The 24,226-nt window shown below is 47.7% G+C and overlaps 1 protein-coding gene across 6 annotated transcripts in view; it reads left to right on the top strand.

The window, feature by feature from the left end:
* HELZ2 (helicase with zinc finger 2) overlaps positions 1 to 6,913 on the top strand; it is a 93,268-nt gene extending 86,355 nt beyond the window's left edge. For all 6 annotated transcript variants that reach the window (XM_069243289.1, XM_069243287.1, XM_069243292.1 and 3 more), the window contains 2 exons: positions 331 to 498; positions 6,377 to 6,913. In XM_069243289.1, the coding sequence (XP_069099390.1) occupies positions 331 to 498; positions 6,377 to 6,492 (284 nt within the window). In that variant the 3' untranslated portion in view covers positions 6,493 to 6,913. The remainder of the gene's footprint in view (positions 1 to 330; positions 499 to 6,376) is intronic.
* Positions 6,914 to 24,226: the final 17,313 nt, after the last annotated feature.

Here is a 24,226-nt window from a genome sequence, read left to right on the forward strand (position 1 = left end):
AAGATGGTACCCATGGGTAGTCTGGAGTTGGTCTTATGAACGACTGACACGTGGGCATCCAGAGTTCTCAACATCAATCAGATTGTGGATGTTGGGCTGCAGGATGAAGTTAAGACATGACTTATCAGCTTGCTACAGTTTGTTTGCATGACTTGGTACCGTGGTAGTTGGTTCCTTTGATTATTTGTTGAAGGCAGCAGTGTGAGTGCAGCGCTGTGCGTGTGTTGCATGCTAAATCTATAGAACTTGACTTGTGTTGCGTGCAATATTGAGCAGCAATTGTGCTTGTGGATTACAGGCATTGATGATACTCTGGTTATTCTCTTACAGGCAGCGAGTGGCGGTATGTCATTGTGTCCACTGTGCGGTCTTGCTCAGAGCATGAAACAGATATCAAGCCCACCAAAAGCTGGCTGAAGAAAAACCTCGGCTTTGTCACGGACCCGAACCAGATCAATGTCGCTCTTACCCGAGCCCAGGAGGGCCTGTGCATCATTGGTAAGCGCACTGTTGTGGCACTCGTGTGCCAGAGAGTGTGTAGGAAGTGCTAATAGTGCAGTTTTGCCTGATAAACATGCATGACGGTGCCATCTAGTGGTAGGGCACAGAAGAGCATCTAATTGTTACTGGCCTTTGACCTCAGGTACAGTCACTATAACTAATTATTAGAATGATCAGATCCCCACAATTTAGGCAATATCATCATGTTGGTTTTGGATTGGAAAGGCACATACTGTAGGGACAAATGTAATTATCAGTGACTGAAGCATCTTCTTTGGTGGCTGATTTTTGACATCCAAACTCTGCACTTAAGAGCGACAAACATTGACTCTCAAGCCTGGCCACTTTGCAGCTTTCTTCATTTTTTTCCAAGGTTGAGAGTGTAAAAGTGCCATTAAAGTTTTGAAAAAGGAATTGTCGTCAGTGCCCATGGACAGATTGACAACAGGTGTGCAAGTTATGGTTTCACCTGTATAACGAAGATTGTGTCATATTTGAGTGCAGCTCCTTGCAAATCCTTAAATGCAGAGAGCAAAAGGCTGATCATTTACATCTTAATACACTGAGACCCCTTTCTGAAGGTGTGGTGTAGGATTTCACCCTGAACTCCAACGCAGACGCCTCAGATGTCAAAAATTGATTCAGGAGCAAGATCAGCTTTAGGACCTAGCCCAAGATTGCCCTGAAGATTATTTTAGCCTTAACTAGGGCTATGAAACCAGCAACCCATTGACGCTGATTGAACACTGGAACATATATATTTTTTAAAAGCTCACACAAGCACACTTGCATTTTATGAAGTCTCCCTAAAACAGAGTTGGTAGTACCAACCTCCTTTCCCTCCTTGCTGTGCAGAAAACTGCTCCTCAATCTCCTATTGAAAAGCCAAGGCAGCTTCCAGCAGATCAGGTTGCTCGACCTTGAGCCAAAATGAAGTGCAGTTGAAGCCAAATATTACTCTGCAACTACAGCTTTTACATATGAGGAAATGTAAACGTCTTTTGAAGCTGGAAAAACCATCACACACAAAAACATTAAAAAAGCTGTTCTTAAACTCAAGGTGTGCCTAATCTTGGAAATTTAACCAGAAATCATCTCTTGAGGAGTCTACCTCCATATACTAACAGCATCATACTCTTTAAAAGAAAAACGAGGCATTGTATGATGATACTAGGTAGATCTTGTGGCACCTTACAGGACCACCCAGATTATTTGAATGGACCTCCCTATACTCCCAGGGAAGAAAAATGGATGTGGGAGCATTTTCCTATGGATTTCTTCCTCAAAGGATTACAACTTCTTTGTCTAGCCATAAAGAGTGAGCTAGAGTTTGACCAGGGCTATGATCTCATCTACATGGGGTACATATGAAAGACTGAGGAATCGTGTTTCCTAGTGAGCCGGAAGAGCCGGCTTCTACCATTGCTTCCAGGAGGGGCATATACTTTAGAGTGTCCGATAATATCTTTGAGTCGTAGTGCCCGGTTTCTCCACACACCACATTTATTACATGCCATGAGACACAACTGGTCTGTCTTAAGATGGAGAAAGCCATAACATGCAGGTAGGGGGTACAAGTCAATAATGCAGCAGCCAAGCGTACATGGTTTATTAACTCCTCTGCACCTTACACTGCTATTCACACCAGCATTGGCAGTACTACAGCTCCCGGCCTTCTCACCCACTTCATAGTGCTTCTCTGATGACCAGACACCAAGGTGACTCGCTCACCCGTGGAAGTACGATGACAAGAACCTGGAGTTGAACCTGTGCATGGTTGTCATTCCTCCAGATTGGACCTGACACTCGCGAAGAGTCGTGCAGAGGTGTTTCCGTGCCGAAAGACCGCCAACAAGCCTTGCTAGCTGCAAGGGTCGCGGTTAGGGTTTTTGGATGCTGCTGTGGCCCAGGAGGGACCAGGATGTCGCCAATTGCGTGAGGAGACAGAGGGGGCGCCCAGCAAGACAAGGAGCCCACTCAGAAGCAGGCAGCACCCGCAGAAGTGCCGGAACAGGCACTACGAAGTGGAGTGAACCGACGCTCACCCGAAGTCACAAAGGAGGGTCCCACGACGCCGGAGGACAACTCAGGAGGTCGTGCACTGCAGGTTAGAGTGCCGGGGACCCAGGCTTGGCTGTGCACAAAGGAAATCCTGGAAGAGTGCACAGGAGCCGGAGTAGCTGCAAAACACGTGGTTCCCAGCAATGCAGTCTAGCGTGGGGAGGTAAGGACTTACCTCCACCAAACTTGGACTGAAGAGTCACTGGACTGTGGGAGTCACTTGGACAGAGTTGCTGAGTTCAAGGGACCTCGCTCGTTGTGCTGAGGAGACCCAGAGGTCCAGTGATGCAGTTCTTTGGTGCCTGCGGTTGCAGGGGGAAGATTCCGTCGACCCAGGGGAGATTTCTTCGGAGCTTCTAGTGCAGAGAGGAGGCAGACTACCCCCACAGCATGCACCACCAGGAAAACAGTCGAGAAGGCGGCAGGATCAGCGTTACAAGGTTGCAGTATTCGTCTTTGCTACTTTGTTGCAGTTTTGCAGGCTTCCAGTGCGGTCAGCAGTCGATTCCTTGGCAGAAGGTGAAGAGAGAGATGCAGAGGAACTCTGATGAGCTCTTGCATTCGTTATCTGAAGAATTCTCCAAAGCAGAGACCCTAAATAGCCAGAAAAGGAGGTTTGGCTACTTAGGAGAGAGGATAGGCTAGCAGCACCTGGAGGAGCCTATCAGAAGGAGTCTCTGACGTCACCTGCTGGCCCTGGCCACTCAGAGCAGTCCAGTGTGCCAGCAGCGCCTCGGTTTCCAAGATGGCAGAGGTCTGGAGCACACTGGAGGAGCTCTGGGCACCTCCCAGGGGAGGTGCAGGTCAGGGGAGTGGTCACTCCCCTTTCCTTTGTCCAGTTTCGCGCCAGAGCAGGGCTGGGGGATCCCTGAACCGGTTTAGACTGGCTTATGCAGAAATGGGCACCATCTGTGCCCATGAAAGCATTTCCAGAGGCTGGGGGAGGCTACTCCTCCCCAGCCCTGACACCTTTTTCCAAAGGGAGAGGGTGTAACACCCTCTCTCTGAAGAAGTCCTTTGTTCTGCCTTCCTGGGCCAAGCCTGGCTGGACCCCAGGAGGGCAGAAACCTGTCTGAGGGGTTGGCAGAAGCTGCAGTGAAACCCCAAGAAAGGCAGTTTTGCCAGTACCCGGGTCTGTGCTAGAGACCCGGGGGATCATGGGATTGTCTCCCCAATACCAGGATGGCATTGGGGGGGCAATTCCATGATCTTAGACATGTTACATGGCCATGTTCGGAGTTACCATTGTGAAGCTATACATAGGTAGTGACCTATGTATAGTGCACGCGTGTAATGGTGTCCCGCACTCACAAAGTCTGGGAAATATGTCCTGAACAATGTGGGGGCACCTTGGCTAGTGCCAGGGTGCCCACACACTAAGTAACTTAGCACCCAACCTTTACCAGGTAAAGGTTAGACATATAGGTGACTTATAAGTTACTTAAGTGCAGTGGTAAATGGCTGTGAAATAACGTGGACGTTATTTCACTCAGGCTGCAGTGGCAGGCCTGTGTAAGAATTGTCAGAGCTCCCTATGGGTGGCAAAAGAAATGCTGCAGCCCATAGGGATCTCCTGGAACCCCAATACCCTGGGTACCTCAGTACCATATACTAGGGAATTATAAGGGTGTTCCAGTATGCCAATGTAAATTGGTGAAATTGGTCACTAGCCTGTTAGTGACAATTTGTACAGAGAGAGCATAACCACTGAGGTTCTGGTTAGCAGAGCCTCAGTGAGACAGTTAGGCATCACACAGGGAACACATACCTATAGGTCACAAACTTATGAGCACTGGGGTCCTGACTTGCAGGGTCCCAGTGAGACAGTGAAAACACCCTGACATACACTCACAAACAGGCCAAAAGTGGGGGTAACAAGGCTAGAAAGAGGCTACTTTCTCACAGCTGGCCCTGAAAGAAAGTGTACCCTAAGATGCCTAACTACTCAAGTCGAAGGAAGAGTGCTACCTAAGAGGCCCCCCAAGTAAACAAAAGGCGGCGATGGAACCTAGAATCAGTTTTCTTTGGAGACTGTTGGAGATTCACAGACCTAGATCTGGCCGAGTTAAAGTTCTCCAGTGGATTGACATGACATCCTCACTAAAATCCAAATGTGATGCTGCCCTGGGAAGCGTGTTGGTACTGGAGGTTAGAATATGCATCTTGGTTAAATCAGCCCAGTCTGTCCCAGCCACTGGGCATTCAAAAAGGAACTGCAACCAAGTGATGTCTGAGGGTTGACTCCGAAATGCCAAGGAACCATGGATCGAAGGCTAGAGATGCTGGAAAATACTATTGGTGTAAAGAACTGGCAAGTCCTGGGAGTTTGTGGAAATGAAGGACTGCCATTGGCCCAGTTTACTTCAACTCCTACATCTCTTTCCACAAAACCCATGGACTTCTCCATTCATCTAGGTCTGCCTCGCACATATATTCATTGCATCCAGAGTACCAGAGTCGTGGCAAAGCTTTCTCCTAAATTGCACCCAAAGCATGGAATGGCCTTCGCCTTCACATCGGAGTCTCCTTTTCGCTTCTGGACTTCCATAGGAAGCTGGAGACGTGACACTTTGACTAACTCCCCTCCAAGAGCAAGCCGTCTGGGTAGCTCTACTCACCTGGTTAGTGCCTGGATACCCCCACAAGTGATTTGTGCACTTTACAAATACCTATAGCATTAAGGAGGACTGGGCCTTGGTTCACGAGCACTAGATTCTGGTCACTGCTGATTAACATGTTGAATGATCCAATCTTCATATTCCACCAAACATGTCTCAATTTGCGTTACACTGTTCATAGATTATGTATTATGCCTATATTCGCTTGATCTTGCCTATGGAGGAGCATAGATGCTTTTAATGCCAATAAGGCTGGTTTGATGTTTCCAGCTACCTTGAGACTCAAACCCGTACTACTGCTTGTGGTGGCTCATATATAGTAGGTGCACTTAGCTGTACTGTTCCAGTTTCATATTCGGGCACCTTGGATATGGGTGCATATATAAAGTTCAGTGGTGGCTGCCGCAAATCTCAAGGAGAGGGCCGAGCCGGGGGGTGAGCGGAGCGGGAAATAAAAAATTAACTTACCTGTTCCCGCCGCCTCGCTCCTCCGCTCTTCTGATGGTGTCCCAGCACTCCAGGGACACCAGCACAGGCTCCCCATGCATTCTTGGTGCTGCTCTCATGCTAAACCTAGCATGAAAGCAGTGCTAGGATTGGTCAGAGCGGCTTGGTCTGCCGCTCAGACACTGCATGGGAGTCTGTGCAGTTTCTCCAACCCGTCTAAGACGGCCGGCCAAAGACACATGCGCACCTAAGTGCACTCTACTCCCCCTCCCTGCCCATGTTTCTGGCTGGGCCAGTAGCGGAAAAATAAAACGATAGTAAAATGTTGTTTACATTTTCAGCTGCTGGCTTAGCTTGGAGGGGGTCTCGGGGGTGGCGCCTCCTTCACCATTGCGAAGGAGCTGCCCCTGGAAAAGTTCTCTCTCCTCCACGTGTACCCCTGTATTTTATCATTTCACTGGACACTAGTCTCCTCTGCCTTGTCAAATGTCTCACCAGAACCTCTTTATAGAGAGCAGGGACCCAGGAATGAAGGTAGGAGCTTTTTGGGTGTAGTGTTTTGCCTATCAGTCTCTAGTCTCACTCTCTCTTACTCTCACAGCCCCTACAAAAAAATAACGATAACTCCTGGTCCATCACTCATTTGCCTTCCGCTAGCTTAGGAGACCTGCACTGAGCTGGGGCTTCATTTGTGGGTGTGGGTTGAGCTTGTGTTACCTGCCATCACATCAGTCTCTTCTTGTTACTAGGCAACCGTCACCTGCTGCTCTGCTGCTTCATGTGGAAGAGGCTCCTGGACCACTACAGAGAGAGTAATGCCAGTGTGATGGCCACGGACATCCAAGTGAAGAGAAGCGCTGGCTAGTACGGAGGATCCCTCGCCAGTGTGAACAATTCATGCACCCCATGGGTGACCTCAGCCAGGCACACCCGTCCAGTTCTTGGCACGGATTGGCGTGCACCCCGTGGGTTACCTAAGCCACCATGGCGCACTCTTTTTATAAATATATTTTTTTTAATTGGTCCTACTGTGACAGTCAGCCTGGATTTGCACTATCATCCGTGTTGCACACAATGAGCTTTTATGACAATTCTGCAGTCTTAACTTATTTTATACTGTTTTTACTCTGTTTTTGTGTACATGAAGTTGTGTGTCGGACTATTTTTTTATAAGAAAGTTTTAATGAAATTAATTCTTTATGGTGCTTGAACCTTAGCTGGAAGCTTTTTAAAAATGTGAAGATAATATCAAATAAATTATTTGTAATGCACACTTTTAAAGCTGTTATGGGTCCTTTGAGGCAGATGGGGTGAATAATGGGTGGCAGTCATCAGCACTAAGAGCCCATTGTAAGTGACCCAGTAATTATTTCAGCAGAACTATTGTAGGCTTTGATACATGGAAGTGGGCGGGTGGAATTTCCATTACCACAAGATTTCGTGGAGTCACATACTGGATTTGGTGTTTTTAACATAAAATTCTGCCTGTTTCTCTCTTTTCGGTCAGTAGTTCAACCAGACGTCTCTTAGTTTTGTGTTTTTGTTTTTTTATACAAAGTGGCTGGGTAAGAAATTCCATAGCTCTGTGGGCTACTGAAAGTAAAGTTACCAGATGACTTTTTTGGCTAAACTGACTGCCATTTAGCAGTCAAAAGCATTATGCATCTGTACTATTTTTGGTTTGAGTGTATTCGACTTGCCTAATTATGATTATGAAACCAAAGTTCAGAAACGTAAACATGATGTCCTGGTGATGGGGCGTCTTTTGGAGGGGGCAGGCAGAGAGAATATCCTGTCCAGGTGAGGAATGTCACTAGGGCTCCCTCTGTAGGGTTGTGGAAATCTTTCGAGGAGCTGACCAGTCAAAGGGATATGTTTTAAGGGATTGTTTTAACTTTTAAAGCTCTAAGGCCACCTCTCTTTGATGGCATAGTTTGACATTTGAGGCTTGACATGAAGACTACCTAATTGTATTCTTTTGATGGGGTTTTAGGGTGGAGGCATGCCAAAGAACTGGTTTTCTGGTACAGTTGGGATAAGAAATTAAAATGAAGTGGCAAGATGGGACTAATATTCAGCCTGACAGGAGTGGTTTTTTAATACAGATTCTTACTGTCTAGTGTTGCTGTGCTGCACTGCTAGAGCTTGCATTTCAGATTTTAGTAAGAGAGTCAGGCATTTGTACCTCACATGCTGTACATAGTAATAATTTGGTACACTATGTTGAGTGGTGACATCAGTGGCGTCGTCAGCCCACCGCTATCACGGCTTAAACGGGGGTGATGGTGAGACCTAATTATTAATGAGCCTGTTCTCTCTGCAGCTCGGCAGGCACATGATTTTTTTAAAAACATAAAGAAAAGTGAAAATCACAACACATGTGAAGCCAGTCACAGTAAAGAATGCCCAAAAGGTGAAAGAAAGAGTGTGCAATTGGTGCAGTGGCACCGGGGCCAAGAGGCCTGAGGGGGCCACTCAACCCTGTTTATTGCTGTATTTTATTAATCAAATAGCCGGGCGGCCTCTTTCTACATTCATCTAGGGCTCTCAATATACTGGCTACTGAGAGTGTGAGAGGGCTGGGAGAAAGAGTGGAACGAAGAACATGAAAAGAAGCGCATTATAGGATGAATGCAAGGGTGAAAGGACTGGTTGGTGAAATGTAAAACAAAATTTAATGGGCGAGTGGAAGAAAGAGTGGCTGGAATGACGGAAGGCTTGATTAATGTGTGGATGGATGGAAGTTGCATGAATGGGTGAATTGATGAAAGGAGAGTGAAATGGTGTATGGATGAAAAAGCTGGGATGTATGAATGGAATTGTGAGTGGAAGGATAGAAGAATGGATGAAAGAGTAAAGATGAAAGGGTGGATAGACAGAATGGTTACAGGATGGATGGAAGCATGAAGAATGGATAGATGGGTGGATGCATGAAAGGCTTAAAGGATGAAGAGATGGATGAATGACTTCATTTGCAGTAGGTAGGGCTTTCTCATTTCTCTCTCTCAATGTCATTAGAGGTATTTTCACTTCCTGGCTGCTCCATTGGGTGACTTCATAGTTACATTGATTAATACCTCCACATTACTCCCCCTTGATTATTTTTGTTACAGAATTACCTTGATGTAGACTTGAAAGGAAGTTATGGTTACACAACAAAACAAAAAAAACAAATGCATCCTTCCACTACTGTGCCGCTTCCAGCAGGCTCAAGGTAAAGCACATGGTCTTCCTAGTGCCTTGCGCTCCCTTCCCCTGCCTCAGCCTGGTGTGGTCTGCCAGCTGACCAGACTTTGACTTATTTCTTTGGTGGTCTGTAGCCATGCCCTTTGCCCACTCCGTCCACCCGGGAAGTGCTAGACTCTAGCCAGCTGGGCAGCCTTTGGCCATTCGCAGCAGGGTGTAGGTTATAGCTTCATCCTTGCCATTCACCTGGTCCTCATGCCTCCAGGGGGTGTGGGTCCTGGCCTTATAGAATGCCCAGTGGAATGTGGGTGCATGGTGCACCTTTTGGCTACTCCGTGCTCCTATTCCACTTCTCCCCAGCCTGCTTTGCGTGGCTACTGCTCAGCTGTGGCCAGTGACTTCTGGGTGCTCCCAGACAGCGGTCGAAGTGCATTTAAAAAAAAAAAAAATTGGGAACTGTGATGCTGCTTGCACTGGGGGCGGGGTCAATTAGTGTGTAGGCGGGGTCAAAGGTGTGCCTAAAAAAAAATCTAAATATTTTCCTACAGGTAGCTACATATATAATAACTCACGGAATAAATGAAAAAAAATTAAAAAGTTAAGTTAATCAGTGGTATGTGCACTATTGTGTATTTTGAAACCTCTATTAGTTAATGCACTGAGAGGTCTGTTTGTAACCAGTAGGCCGAAGAATGAAATCTTGGTTGGTGCAATGGAGAGTTGTGGTTTGTGTGTTAGTGATACGAGGGCCCAGCCTGTGACAAAAAGCACTGAGAAAATGTAAGTCATTTATGATAAACTTGCATTACACGTAGTAGAAGACAGCTACCAATGTGCAAAAAGGATTCAGATAAAACGGTGCTTCCAAAATATAGGTTTTAGTAATACCCAAACTGTAGGTAATGATTTATTTTTATTTAACTACCCTGAAAAGCACACACTGCACAGCTCAGCTGGTAACTCCTTGGTACCACCAGTCGAAAAGAAAGTAATTCAATCAATTAAACCAGTACCTGTTCCCAAGCCCCCTTTACATTTGTGTATTAACCAGTTGTGAGTGTTGGCATTTCTTTGGGCGAGAAGGCACCCTGGCAAGAAGGCCTGTTTATTGTTAAGCTGCCTGCCCCCTCGTCATAAACGTAAATTCACCAAAATGTTTGGGGCAGCACATTGTTTGATCTAAATTTTGCCCTCCCACACATTCTTACGCATACATTTACACTTACATGCATACTCTCGCATAAACACGCCCTCACCTGTAAGTACGCACACAACTTACACCTTAACACACTTTTTTCACTTACCTCACCTGGCAGGGAAGACTATATTTCATCTAATCATACTCCTTTTTTAATTTGACTAAGTGAATAATGAACCATTATTGACTATTAGTGTAATAAAAACGTTGAGAGAAAACAGAGTGGAGCCCCAGCCCACCAACATAAGGATGAGCTGCCATTGTGTTCCAGGCACTGATTTTTGCCACCTGAGGCAGGGTCGCAAAGATAGAGCAAGGGGGTCGCACCTGCGACCCCTAAATTATGTCCATGCTGCTCGGTCTCACAGCACAGGAGACTCCCTGAATGAAACTTAAGCTGAAGCATTTGCACAATCGGAGTTTTCCGTCCCGGGACGGTTCTCTGTTAATAAGACGGAGGGGAACGTTTGACCACTGCTTCCAGGTCAGTCTGAATGTAGGGCGTAAAACCAAGGCTGTGTAGCCAATGTCTGCATATTAATATAAACAAGCATTTGCAATGCAATAGGTCGCACATTTCTTGAATTAGAATTCTTTTTACCAAGGTGCAGGAAACCCCTGCAACTGGTAGCCACCCTGATTCCTCCTCCCACAGTTGTTGTTTTGAACATGTGGAGGGGACCTGATGGCATTTTTAAATGATTTTATTAGTGTTATCGAGGTGTTTACCATCCCTATTCTATCTGCATGCACCTAATACAAGAGGATTAGGGCTACTGAAATGTCTCCAGTTTCCAAGCTGGGGAGGGTACTGGGTTAGGTGGGGCAGAGGAAACTTGTTCCCTGGGCATAGGTCAAAGTCTCAAAGCTGCAAGGGGCAGGGGGCAGGGTCTTCAACCTCAAGTGTTTGGAAGAGCAGTGAGTGGCTGCCTTGCACACCCCTGGTCAACATTTCATGACCATTGATTAGCTGGAAAGAGGGCAGTCTGGCACAGATGTTGGTGACTGCCAACCTCTTGGTTGTGCTGGGAAGCTGCGGGTATTTGCACCCAGTGGGTTCTCTTTCTAAATTTTATGAGTCGCAATCTAATTTCGAGAGTCCTACAACAAAATATATATATATATATTTTTTTTTGGCCAGACCTTTTGTGATATTGCCCAACGAAGTATTGCACAGTAGGACAAAGGATTTCACCTTTTTAATTAAATTTTCTATTCAGAATTTAATTTCATGAACTCCGTTCTTCACACAGAAATGTTATTTACCTGTAACTACATCTCGCCAACATTTTTTTTTTTTTCCTTTCATGTAATAGTGTTTGAATTTTCCCTCTCTTCATTATTTTTTTCCCTTGTCTTCATTTGCATCCTGACGACCAAGAAAATAATTCTGTGCAAGGTCCAGAGCCAGAGAACCCAAATTTGGGTATTTTTCTTTCTTTTAATTTTTTCGAATTATCACTCAACAAAAGCAAGGAGCCTGACATTGGACCAAGTAATATCTTCATGCTAGGTTAGGTTTAATTCTGATTAGCCGCAAAGATCTGTCTGTTACATAAAGAGGGTGGCCAAAAGTTGTATTTCCTATTCAAACTTACTTTTCACATATTTGAGCAATGTGCACACAATTGAACATTATTGGTTTTACATGCATATGTAAAGTTTCTTTGTTGCAGATTCCTTGAACGAGGCCACATTTATTGGTGGTTAAATACTTTTCCTAAGGTGTAGCCAGTAGTACAGAATCCCTATTGCCAACTTCAATGAGTTGACAGCAGCAACTGTGTGGTGATGGTGGATTTGCCGTTTCATTGAAAAGGTTGATGACTGTATGTATTTTTGGAGAAAAAAAAACATGTTTATCCCCTTCATGATTTTTTTGTCTTGCTCCATGCTGATTGTTTAAAGGGAGCAAAGTTTTAAATAAGTGGGAGCTTCCAAAACATCTTGTCTTCATCTTGGAATCAAAGCATAGTTTTCTTTTCTCCAACTTGCAATCAAGTTGTGACTTGGTGAACACCTAGAACGGTGGTTCCCGATCTGGGAGCCGCGGCTCCCTTGTGCGCCATCAAAATTAGCCAGAGGCATCGCACACAGTTTGGGAACCACTGACCTAGAATATAGTTTTGAGATGGTAATAGAAACAAGTAATAGCCCCATGTTAAGTTTGGTTTGCAAATCGGTTGAAGTGTCACACCTTGGGGGCGTGGCCAGAAGCCGCCGTGAACAGACATGGCCTATTGAACTCCTGCCTGCCGATTCCTCCATCTACAATCATCCTGCACTTTGGGGGCCACAATCAAGCCCAAAAGCGGCCCTCTAACTTTTGAGCGCTCGACTCGAGGTGGATCGAGCGGAGTCGAGCGCTTCAGCCATCAGCTGCACTGAGGTAAGAGACTAAGCGTCTCATCCCCAAGCTTTGCACAAAATTGCGCCCCCGGCTAGCTGAGCCCCCGGGCCCTCGCTGTTGGAGGGGACGTGCCTGGGGGAGCCATGGCCGAGGCGAACCTGGACTGAGCCAGCAGTGCTGGTGACCGGGAAACAGGGACAATGCAGAGCAGCACCTCCAGTGGGCTTCCCTGCGGTGGACTTCTGAGCGCAGCTGGAAGAGAAGCTTTGCTGCGGCCCAAGGGACAGGACAGCGGCCACACGCGCTGGCCCCGAAGTCTCAGGAGGGCAGTAGAGCCCCTGCAGTACGAGAGAACAGCGGTGGGGACAGCTTGGGGCAACAATCCCCTTGAGCCTCCTGAGAAGCCCGGAGGAATCACTGTGGCGACTTGCCCTTGAGTGTGGGCCTCAGTAGGTCGGCGGGGGCCTCGGAGCGACCCTCCTGGAGGTCAGGACCGATGCAGGCTGGGCCCCAAGAGCCCTGCCGGCTGAGGAAGGCACCTAGCTGGTGAAGGGCGGCCCCTACAAAGAGCAGCTCCAGACCAGGCAACCCAGCTCGGAGAACTGCACTGAAGTAAGTGGTGCTATCTGCCTGCGGGTGTGTGGCGAAGGGCACTGAGCGGCAACGGGGGGAGTACCACAGACCTGTTATCTCCTTGAAGCGGATACCTCCTCCCCTGGGGCAGTTGATCCTGATTCTGGTCCTGCCTGCTTTCCTGTAGGAAAAGGAGGCCTGGTAGACCCCAGAGGGCTGAGTGGACAAAGAGGAAGACTAGCACACCTTGCCTGGGGCTTGTGATGGACGCGCCTGCAGACCGCCATTAAATTGAGCTGGGAAGAAGGGCTTCCTCTACATGTCTGATCGCAATAAACAACTGATCCAGGGACTGGAGAGAGATGAGCGGAATTGCAGGTCAGCCCAAGTTAGCGCTTAACTGAAGGCTTCGGGAGAAGGCGAATGGAGGCGACCCATGCAGGTAGGACCAGCGTGCAGGTAGGACCAGCGGGGAGATAGCACCTACCTCCACGCATTGACACCCCGTAGATCCCACGCTTGGTGACGGTTTGAAGGTTCCAGAGGACCCCTGTCTCACCCCAGGCATTGTACCTGCGTGTCTTGGGGGTGCAGAGCCACAGCGAGACTCCCTAGCTGTGCCCCTCTCCTGTAGCATTGGGCTTAACTGGCGCAACTGGTGGCGCTGCCAATGGGAAAGGTGGCCTGAAAAAGCAACCCAGTTGCCAAACTCCAAAGTGACGCCTCAAGGTATATGGAAGGGGACAGAAGAGCTGGGGGAGATAGATCATCTCCCTCGCGGGAGGCAGGACGCGCACTCTAAGATATTATGCAGGCCGTCACGGCCACACGAGAGGCCCTTGAAACTAAAATAGACCATACACTGGAATCTAGGGCGGTAGACAGTGAAAGCCGATCTCGAAGAAACAATATCAGAATTATTGGACTCCTCGTCGAGGGCCAGCACATGGTGTTTTTTCTGGAGAACTGGTTAAAAGAAATCGTGGCTCCTACTGGACTTTCCTCATTCTATGCCCTTGCGCGGGCTTACTGAGTGCCAGCCAGACTGCCGCCACTGGGAGTGCCTCTACGCCCAGTGGTAGCTAGTCTTCTATACTATGGAGACCGAGACCACATTTTGGCACAACCTAGGCAAAGGGGTGACATTCAAGTAAACAATAATAAAGTCATGATATTTCCAGACTACACCAAAGAGGTCCAAAAACTCTGTGCTTCATTCCTTGAGGCCAAGAAACCATTACAACCCGAGGCCTGCAATATGCGATGCTGTTTCCAGAAAAACTACGAGTGGAACATTGGGGACCTCCAGTGGGAATCAAACCACCTTCCCAACCTAGGAGAACATGTCTACTACGACCCGTGTGACTTCCTGGGGGCAGTGTGACGCGAGGGATTTGTGATCTCCGTAGAAACATGTCATTCTGGAGTTCCCTACCTCTCCCAGTAGCGGGAAGGGGGGGCTCTAATGAAAATTACAGTTCTGCCCGCTTGCTCTGTTTCTTCGTCACCCTTCCCATATGGATACTTGGAAAGACTTTCCGGGAATTGAACTCCTTACTAATTAGATTTCTCTGGGGCCATGCCTCAGGAAAGTGGCTTTGGCTACCCTCCAGCGACCCATATCAGATGGAGGACTGGCCATCCCGGATTTTGAGTCTTATTTTTTGGCAGGCAAATTACCATGGCTGGCGCAATGGATAGTGAACCGAATGATGCCTAGGCGCGAGGTGTGCCTTTTCACCCCGGACAACTCCTCATTGAGCAGAGTGCTGCTTCGACTCCCCCGTCCTTCAATTCCTTGCGGTGCTGAGGAAATGTTGGGTGAGGCATCTACGTCGCTCTAAGTGCTCCATGCCATATGTCCCAGAAATTCTACTACCTGATGGAATTGCCCCATGGTGGAGGCTGGAGGGGACTCTCAACTTTGGTAGCAGCGGCGGCCGATACAATGGGAACCCTCTATGAAGCTGATGCACTATTGCCCTTTGAGGACTTTCCGATCCGGTCACACCTTACCACAGGGCCATTTCCTCCTTCATAGAGCCCTCAACGGAGCGGTGAAGAGGCATTGGAAGCAGGGACAGGCTGAGCCAAGTATATTGGCAACATGTCAATATTTGGTAACTGCAACAGGCACCCATAAAATGGTGACATGTCTATATTGCAGGATTAAATCGGACTTTGTCTTGCCTGAATTGGGAAGAGGACCTTGGGCAGCCTATCACAGATGAGACATGGAAGGCTATCCTTTTGCGCACTCTTAAAGCGTCATGAAACACTATGTTTAAACTCGTTGATTTTTACATCCTCCATAGGGTGTACTTTAAAAAAAATGTTTTTTATAGATTTATCAAACAACAAACATTAACAATCGCAGACTTAGACGCAATATCATGGAGGAGGAATTAGATGTGTCCTGTGGAGGGCCCGACGGATGTAACTCTAAGTGTGTGAGTATTTTACAGTTCACGCCACAGTTTCACTGGGTAAGTCCCCCCCAACCAGCCCCCACCACACAGGATCCCAGCGATTCTTATCAGGTAGACTATTGCCTGTATGATGTGTGTCGTTGTGAAGAACCATAGTTACTGTTAATTCTTCATGCAGCATTCAGTGTAGTTTTTAATGTAGTGGAGTTCACCCTTGTAGTATATGACATTATAATATTGATATGTGAGAGCATGCAGGTAAAAAGATCTCAGTATAAAGTAACCCCTATCATGGTGGGTAGGTGTTGTCCTTAGCTTCCCATTTTGTCACAAGCATGTCCCAGTTTCCACCTTCCGTTCGCAGCTGGCCTTTATCCCGCATCCCGCGTAGCACTCTCGCCTCAGTTTTCACCCATTCCATTACCATGTGAGACCATTTAGTAATGTCCGGCAATGTATGTGCTTTCCACTGCATGGCAATTTGTCTTTTGAATAAAACAAGCGCCAGATCAATAAATCTGTGGAGATATTTCTCTTTTTTGCCTCTGGGTCGTACTCCCAATAGACATGATTCAGGAGTAGGGTTTAGTGGATACTCCATGATCCCTACAATCTGGGCGGTAATAAGGTGCCATTCACTTAGCAGTGGGGGAAACTCCCACACCATATGATAAAATCCCACCTTTGCCAACCCGCATCTTGGGCATTGGGGTGTGGAGTTCAGATATATGCGGTTGATACGGTGAGGGGATAAGTAGGCTTGATGAAAGTAATTAAACTATGTGAATCTAAATCAGGGGTTGCGGGATACCTTTCTTATGTGTCGCAAAGCTCCTGTCCATAAGGTCAGTGGGTGTGGAAGAACAGCATTCCACTTAGCGAGTGCTCCCTCCATGGGCACCTCTGTGTTAGTATTCAGTGCCATGTACAGTAGTGATATGATTCTTTTCTGGCCTATATCCGAGAGCAATATGTGCAGGACAGGCGATTGTGGTAGTTCCAAGTCTCCGTCACCACATGTGTTCTGTAAGCATTAACGGATAGCATAGTAAGTCAGGAAGTGGCCTGGTCCCATGGAGGCAAGATCCATGATGTCCTCTTTAGACATAATAGTTCCGTCATTAAAGAGATCCGCTACCATTGTTATTCTCCCCCCCCCCCCCCCCCCCCCAACAATCTGTCCAGGGGACCAAGTCATGTTGTGTAATTAGGTTGGGTCCACCTGGCATCTGTGATATGGGAATCAGCGGTGAATATGGAGGATAGCAAGATGTGCCTTGCACGAACCAGACCTAGCACTTTAGGGTGAGCCACTTCAAGCTAGTCTCATCCTGGAACTGGCATGCGCAGTCAGTTAGCCATACATACGTGGGAGTACCACTCAATCTTTCTTGCGCCAACTTTTGTTCCACAATAAACCATCGCAGGGGCCACACAACTGCGCTGCTGCATAGTAGAGCTCAAAATTTAGGGCCCCAGCCCCCCTTCCGCAAGTGGACGTTGAATAGTAGTTAATGCTCCTCGGTGTCTGCCCTGTCCCCATATTAATCTTAGTAATAATCCATTCAATTCTTGAAAGTAGTTCTTAGGGAGCAAAATGGGGAGGGTTGCAAAATAATAAAGCAATCTTGGCAGTATTAACATTTTAGCTATTGCAACCCTTTTTAGTGATGAAAGGGGTAAGGAGGTCCAGAAAGGAAGTGATTCACGAATCTAGCTGAGCAAACGGCCCAAACTACCGTCTTTAAGAGCCTCTGTCGTCTGGTATATTTGTATGCCCAAGTATTTAATGTATTCATGACACCAGCGCGAGCAATGCTCCAGATATGTGTCCCTCATATGTGAAGGAATTGGAGTCAAGGGGAATAAATAGGACTTTGACTAATGCACACTAAGGCCTGAGAGCCCTCAGAAGGTACCTAATAGAGATGTACACGCCTCCTTACCGAGTGTAATGAATCAAACATATATCAAAGCGTCGTCCGCATAGAGGGAGATAACGTGCTAAATATCTCTGTTCACAATCCCCCAGTCCTCCGCTTGTATGCACAGGTGACAGGCCAGGGGTTCCACGGCCAGGGCGAATATCAGTGGTAAGAGTGGGCAACCCTGCCTAGTGCCCCTGGAAATCGGGAAGCTGGCACATATGAGTTGACCTGTCTTCACCCTGGCGATCAGTCTAGTGTATAGTGTGCGGACCCACCTCTGGAAACTGCAGCCAAGGCCCATATGTTTCAGGACCGTGAATAATAATTCCCAACTAAAGGTGTTGAACGCCGTCTCAATGCCTAATGTCACCGCCACTCGATCATACTCTTCAGGAGGAGTTTCATGTATTATAAGCAGAAAACACCTAATGTTAAGAAAAGTGCTGCGTCCAGGTATGAACCCAGCTTGGTCTTCATGGACAACCGTCTAGAGAAAGGGAAGGAGTCTATTTGCTAGTATTTTACCCAATATTTCATAAACAAGGTTCAGTAGGGATAAAGGTCGATATGACCTTACATCTGTGGGGGTCTCGTCCCTGTTTGGGTAAAACTACAATCAGCACTTCATGTTGTGAGGCCGGTAGTTCTCCCTTTGTCCATGCCTCTTGAAAAACATATAATAGTGGTTGGGCAGGATGTGTGGAGTATGCCGCATAGTATTCAATCGGCAGGCCGCCTGTACTGGGCGTTTTATTTCAGGCTGTTTGGGCTATAGCTGTGTGTAATTCCTCGATCGGAATAGGTTCCTCTAGGGCAGCTGTCTGCAGGGGAAAGTCGGACACTAGGGCTTCAGTCATAAACGTCTCTAGTTGCATGTGGGTAGGTGCTGGTAGTGCCCTATATAAAGTATGATAATAGTCCCTGAAGGCATTGTTAATGGTAGATTGTGTGACGCCCAGTGTGCCATCATATAGTTTGATGGCTCCTATGGTGGGTTTTGATGTTCATCGCGCACAAGCCATGCTAATAATCTCCCTGCACGATCACCCTCTGTGTGCAGTTTCGCCAGGTGGATTTTATAGTCGTTTTTGGAGGCATGCTTCGGCCTCACTGTGTAGGATGCAGAGTTTACAAAGGCGAGCTGGATCGGCTAGCTGGTTTGCAATCACTGTCTCCAGCTGGTGCATCTATTACTCCAGAGTCTCTACCTCTCTATGTAGTGTGCGTCAGACACCCCAGCTTGTAGAGAGGCCCCCTCACCACTACCTTATGAGCATCCCCTCGCCACTACCTTATGAGCATCCCATTCGGTAGCACGGAGAGTAGTTGAGTGACTATTGTGTTCTAGGTAGTGTGCAATGAAGGTAGATAGTTCCACCCTAAATGGGGGGTCTGATAGGGCATCTGTCTGTAGGCATCATGTGGGTATTCTGGGGTATGGTGTTCCCCAACACAGTGCTAGTAGTAGCGGACAGTGGTCAGATAGGGTACGGGCAAGATATTCTATTTGCATTACCTTTAGTCCCACGATGGTCGCACCCAGCAAGAAGTCTATCCTGGTGTGTATATCATGTACTGGGGAGTAAAAGGTGTATTCTTTCACTAATGGGTGCTTAAGGTGCCACAAATCGTGGAGCCCTCTGTTCTTAAGCCAGGCTTCCAGTTGTTTGGATACCCCCCATGCTCGCAGCTCCTCGCAACAGCGGAAAAGAACGATCGAGATTTACGACAGGCACACAATTAAAGTCACCCCTCACACACACACAAGTATGGGGTCATAGGGTCACAGAAAAGCGCAGGTGAAAGTGTGTTAAAGTCTCCCTGTGCGTAATTTGGGGGCATAGATGCAAACGTTAGTCAGCAGTGACCCATCCAGCAACCCTTCTACCATAACATAGCGACTTCCTGTATCTGCTGTATGTGTGTGGATTATGTAAGGCACACACAGTGCCATCCATATCAACATGCCTCTGGCAAATGCCGAGGAAGACATACCATAGATTTGCCCAAACCATTTAGATTTAAGTATGCAGAGTTCTTTATCAAGGAGATGAGTTTCCTGTAGTATGGCAATTTGTACCCGGTGTCGTCTGAGATAAGTGTATATTCAATATATCTTAGCTGGTGCAGCCATACTTCTGACATTCCATGTGATCATGGTATAACATGACTTGTCAGCAATGGTGTTGCTCCCATGGTGATGCCTTTCATGTTGAGATGTGAAACATAGACCATCCCCCCTTGTTAGGCAGCCCTCTGCACTGTGTTTATCTTGTTTGGAGGTAAAGTAGAACGTGCCCATATACACGGCTACCACCCCTGTCTGCATCCCTCCCTCCATCTTCTGCGAAAGTAAAACAGTTGGAATTAACCAGTAAACAATAACTACTCAGGTGGTTGGTCAAAGCCTGTGCCACCAGAATGCCCCTATTGCTGCACATACTTATCAAAATATGTTTAGAGGCAAAACCTGTCCATGTGGATAACAGTTTGGAGTATGGAGTTCCAGCAAAGCCATGTCCTCCGGCCATGGTCCTACTGAGTAATTTCCCATCCAGCATCACATTAATAAGGAAAAAGTAATAGGTCCTGCATGAAAGCCAGGGTAGGTCCCCGTGCAGTCCACAAATGTGTATCTTCCAGTACACCAACTCCGCTTCCCTTGTGCTGCAAGGATGCACCCTCCTGTGTGGCTCGATGTCACAAGCATGTAACTTTCACAACTCATCCGCAGTGTAGGGTGTGATGATCGCGCCTTTAATCATGCTCAATAAAGTGGAGTGGGAGCTTCCCATGTCCGAGTTAGAATGGAGGCTTTCCCTGAGCACTGCAAAGGCATTTGCAGCGTATTGTGTAGTCTCCTCTAAAGCTTTGGTCCTTTCCTTCGCTGCCTGAGTCTTAGTGGGCTTGAGTCGCACTCCCTTCCGGCGATGTGCAGCAGACAATATCTACTCGCCTGTCCCGTCATCCCCTAACGGCTGCGGAGCAAGACCCCTAGTATGCATCTAGGTTTAAGCGTTATCAGGGGTGGAGAAGATGATGGCCTTCTCTCCATCCAACACCCTGAGCAATGCGTATTTAATGTTCAGTTCTCTGAGACGTTGTTTGATTTTTATGTAGGAGCCCCGCTGCCGTTGCACCTCTGCCGTGAAGTCTGGATAGGCTGTTATAACGGAGTTCTAGAAATGCCATGGGCCTCGTGCTCTGAAGCATTGTAGGATCAACTCCCGGTCACGGTATTTTAGGAAGTGGGCAATTAGTGGACAGGAGGGGGCACCAGGCAGAGGTGCCACACCCAGTATCCTGTACGCACACTTGATTGAAAATAATTTCGGGTCTTTCCGGTCAGTACATTGTCCAGTACCCAGTTCTCTATGAAAACTTTTGCTTATTGGCCATTTGCCTTTTGAGGGAAGCCCAGGAAGTGAACATTATTCCTGCAGGATCGTCCTTCCGCATCCTCCACTCTACGGTGTTGAGTTGCCACTTCCATGTTAAGCTGTTTCATCATTGGGTGTGTTAGTGGGTATAACGCCTTCAGTGAGGATGTCTCACAGTCTTATTCAGGCAGCAAGCTTTAAAGCCTACGGTACAATTCAAGGTGCGCAGTCAGCGTCCCCTCCAGGCCTACCAAGATCTCCTCTGGCTGTGCAAGTTCACATCGCTGTTAAAGTGCCCTAGTAGTTGTTAACGCGCTGGTGTCCCAACCTTGCGCTCTAAGGAGTTTGGTGCTCACTGTGCCCCAACAGGCGCTCAGATCGCAGCCATTACATGTAGTTAATTATCAGACAAGGTGAACATATTGAACCATATAATTCACGTTGCACACCCAGCATCAGGGTCTTTAGGTGTAAGTTCTTGCTTGTGGTAGTAAGTTATTTTGTTGGCCCGCTTGTAAAATGGGACCAGGTGGTACTCAAGCAGTCCAGGTCAGAACTCCCCAGTGCCCACTGGATGCAGCAGTGCCTCCTCACCGTCTATCCAGTGTACGGTGGTAGCAGCACCCAGGCAGTAGCCGCCGCAACCTCTACTCTGCAACACCGGGCTTCTACGCCACCTCTGTGATCCACAAATGTCTCCTCCCTCAGGCTCTCCGACTCCGCAGCTCCCTTGATGCGCTGCCCCTTTGGACCTCTAGCGGGCAGCCTACGCCTCCCCTCGTCACTGCATGGTGAAGGCCTCCGGGAGTCAGACCAGCCCCGCAGCGGATCTTGTCCCCGCTGCATGGCCTCCCAGTGCAGCCTCCAGTCCTCTTCCCAGTCATGTTGTGGCGGCTCCCCAGGTCCGTGACAGATGCCACAGCAGGCAAACGTTTAATCCTCATGTCTGGACAGGCCACCCGCACTGCCAAAGCAGGAAGCAATGCATTCAAGGCCCACCCTGCAGGGCAATGTCTGGTGCAGTCTTCCTTTGCACGGGGATCTGCAGCAACGGTCAGTGCAGTCCTCATGCCAAATTTTTGTATTTAGTTGGGCGCTCCACTCGGGGCAGTTCCCCAGCCTGGCGTACCCACGCGGGGATCAGCCTGGCCTCCCAAGCCGCGCCGCAGGCCCGCCTCACCGGCTCTCTTTTCAGACCTGTCTTTTCCACAATGCAGCAGTGAGTCAGTTTCGTCGCGCAGTGGAGGGTTGGCTTGATATAGGGGGGGACGTCAGGCAGCAATTTGAAGTAGATGAGGGTGTAGGGTATGTTTAACCAGGATATTTGTAGGGCAGGCAGGGAGCTTCTCACGAAGCGCCCGTTGCGACCACCATCTTGGCTCACCCTCCATAGGGCGCTCTTAACTCAAGGGAAACTTTCCAGACACTTTGGGCTGGGGGAGGCTAAATGTCCGAGGTGCAACGCAGAAGCGGTGGAATTTTTCCACATGGTTTGGGCCTGCCCATCCCTAGCAGCATATTGGACAACTGTAACTAACACTTTAACAGATGTGCTCGACCAGGAAGTACCCCATGATCCTAGACATTGTTTATTGAGCGGGTACCCCGACATGCCCAATTTGAAAATATCTAACCAATTCCAGGTCCTGGCACTTTTAATAGCCACCGGAACTGGAACGCAGTGAAAGGCCCTGCTTTCCAGACACAGAAAAGAGAAACATTAAAATGGGTTAAATTAGGAGAGACGGTAAAATTACGCGAAGCCAGATGTGGGCAACATTATCGATAGCACTAGAAAACACTGACTACTAACCACCATACACAGGCCAACAACACTTAAGTACTAATGCCCATATTTATACTTTTACACGCAAAACTGCGTTAGCGCAGTTTTGCGTGTAAAAGTATCTTGCCGGCTAGCGCCATTCCTGGACACCGGCCAGGCACCATATTTATGGAATGGCGCTAGCCGGCACTAATGCCCTGTTAATGTCCTTGTAAAGGACGCTAACCGGGTGGGGGAGGCTTAAGGGAAACCGGAGCTTGTGTTTACAATAATGGCGCTACATTCTTTAAAGGCAAACAAATGCCTCTAAGCAGTGTAACACCATTTCCTGGCACACAGCCCCCATGGACATGGCTCTTGTCTTAGTAAAGACAGAAGCCATGGCCACCACCCCAATGGCCATGCCCAGGGGACGAAAAAATAATAATTTATACTTACCGGGACTTACCTGGGATGGGTCCCCCATCCTGTGGTGTCCCTCTGGTGTAGGTAGGTCCCTGGGGCTGGGAATGGCACCTGTGGGCTCTTGACCGTGGAAAAAGGCCCACAGGTCCCCTAATTCCTGCCCTGACCCAGGTGTTAAATAATGGCGCTAAGCATGCTTAGTGCCATTATTTAAGGCCCCCATCCCACGTTCTAGATTTTAGCACGGGGATAAATATGGCACTAAGGCCATATCGTCATTTCTGGACGGGAACGCCTACCTTGCATCTCATTGACGCAAGGTAGGTTTTCACATCCAGAAAATGACGTAAACTCCATAACTGTGGGCGCTAGACGTGTCTAGCCCCAAAGTATAAATATGGAGTTAGGTTTGCGCTGAATTAGCAGTAAAAAAAAATTATGCTAATTTGGCGCAAACAGAGTATAAATATGGGCCTAAGTATCACTAGCTAGAGTGAGCACGATATTTCTACAGAGGTCCTGCAGGCAGCAACAGGACGATACACGCACTATTAGATGCTTCCTACGAGCGAGGCCTTTTACTATCATACAACGGACTGACACAATACTAGCTGGAAACACGATGCGAGGCACAGAGCAGGGGGAGGGGTCACGGGAAGGAGAGCTACGTCAGTATCATATTATGCACCTTGCTTGAGACAACCGGCAAGAACGGTTTAGCAACAAACTGAACCAAATAGGCACACAATACCACTTAATACGCATTGTCATTGATGTAAAAACTAGTAGGTGCCAAGATGCTTATCTGCAAACTGGCTGGTCTACTTGTTAACTGGCATAGACGAGCCTCCTGTTATGGGGTTGTAGATGTTTGTTGAAAACGAATTACATTTGTTTTAAAAAAAAATAAAAAAGTGTCACATCTTCCCAAAAATTAAAAAAATGTATTGATTGGCAAGACAGACACAATCCTGTCTGCCTTTGGGTAGTTCAAGAATTGCTCAACATTTTTGGCGCCATTGACATCCTTTTGAGGAGAGCTGATGGTTTTCACTCTGGTGGCTATTACGAGATCAGACAACAGAAAGAGTCGGTTTCATCCACGCTGTGGAAAATGTTTTATAAGGCTGAAAATCCGGTCTTATACCTCTGAGTCAATCGGTGTAGAGCCCAGTGATGAAAAATATTGCTTAAACTTTCATTTTGGGGTGAATAAAGGCATGATGTAGGTTCAGAAATTGAGCCTGGTCTGTTAACAAACTTGCTCTGGAGAAGAATAAAATGCATGGACGAATGTGAGGGTCAGGCGTCCGCTAACTCGAGAGAAGCCACACATGGCACACACTGGTTAAAAAAAGTCTGAT

Source organism: Pleurodeles waltl, chromosome 7 (genome assembly GCF_031143425.1).
Source record: "Pleurodeles waltl isolate 20211129_DDA chromosome 7, aPleWal1.hap1.20221129, whole genome shotgun sequence".
Classification (NCBI taxonomy): domain Eukaryota; kingdom Metazoa; phylum Chordata; class Amphibia; order Caudata; family Salamandridae; genus Pleurodeles; species Pleurodeles waltl.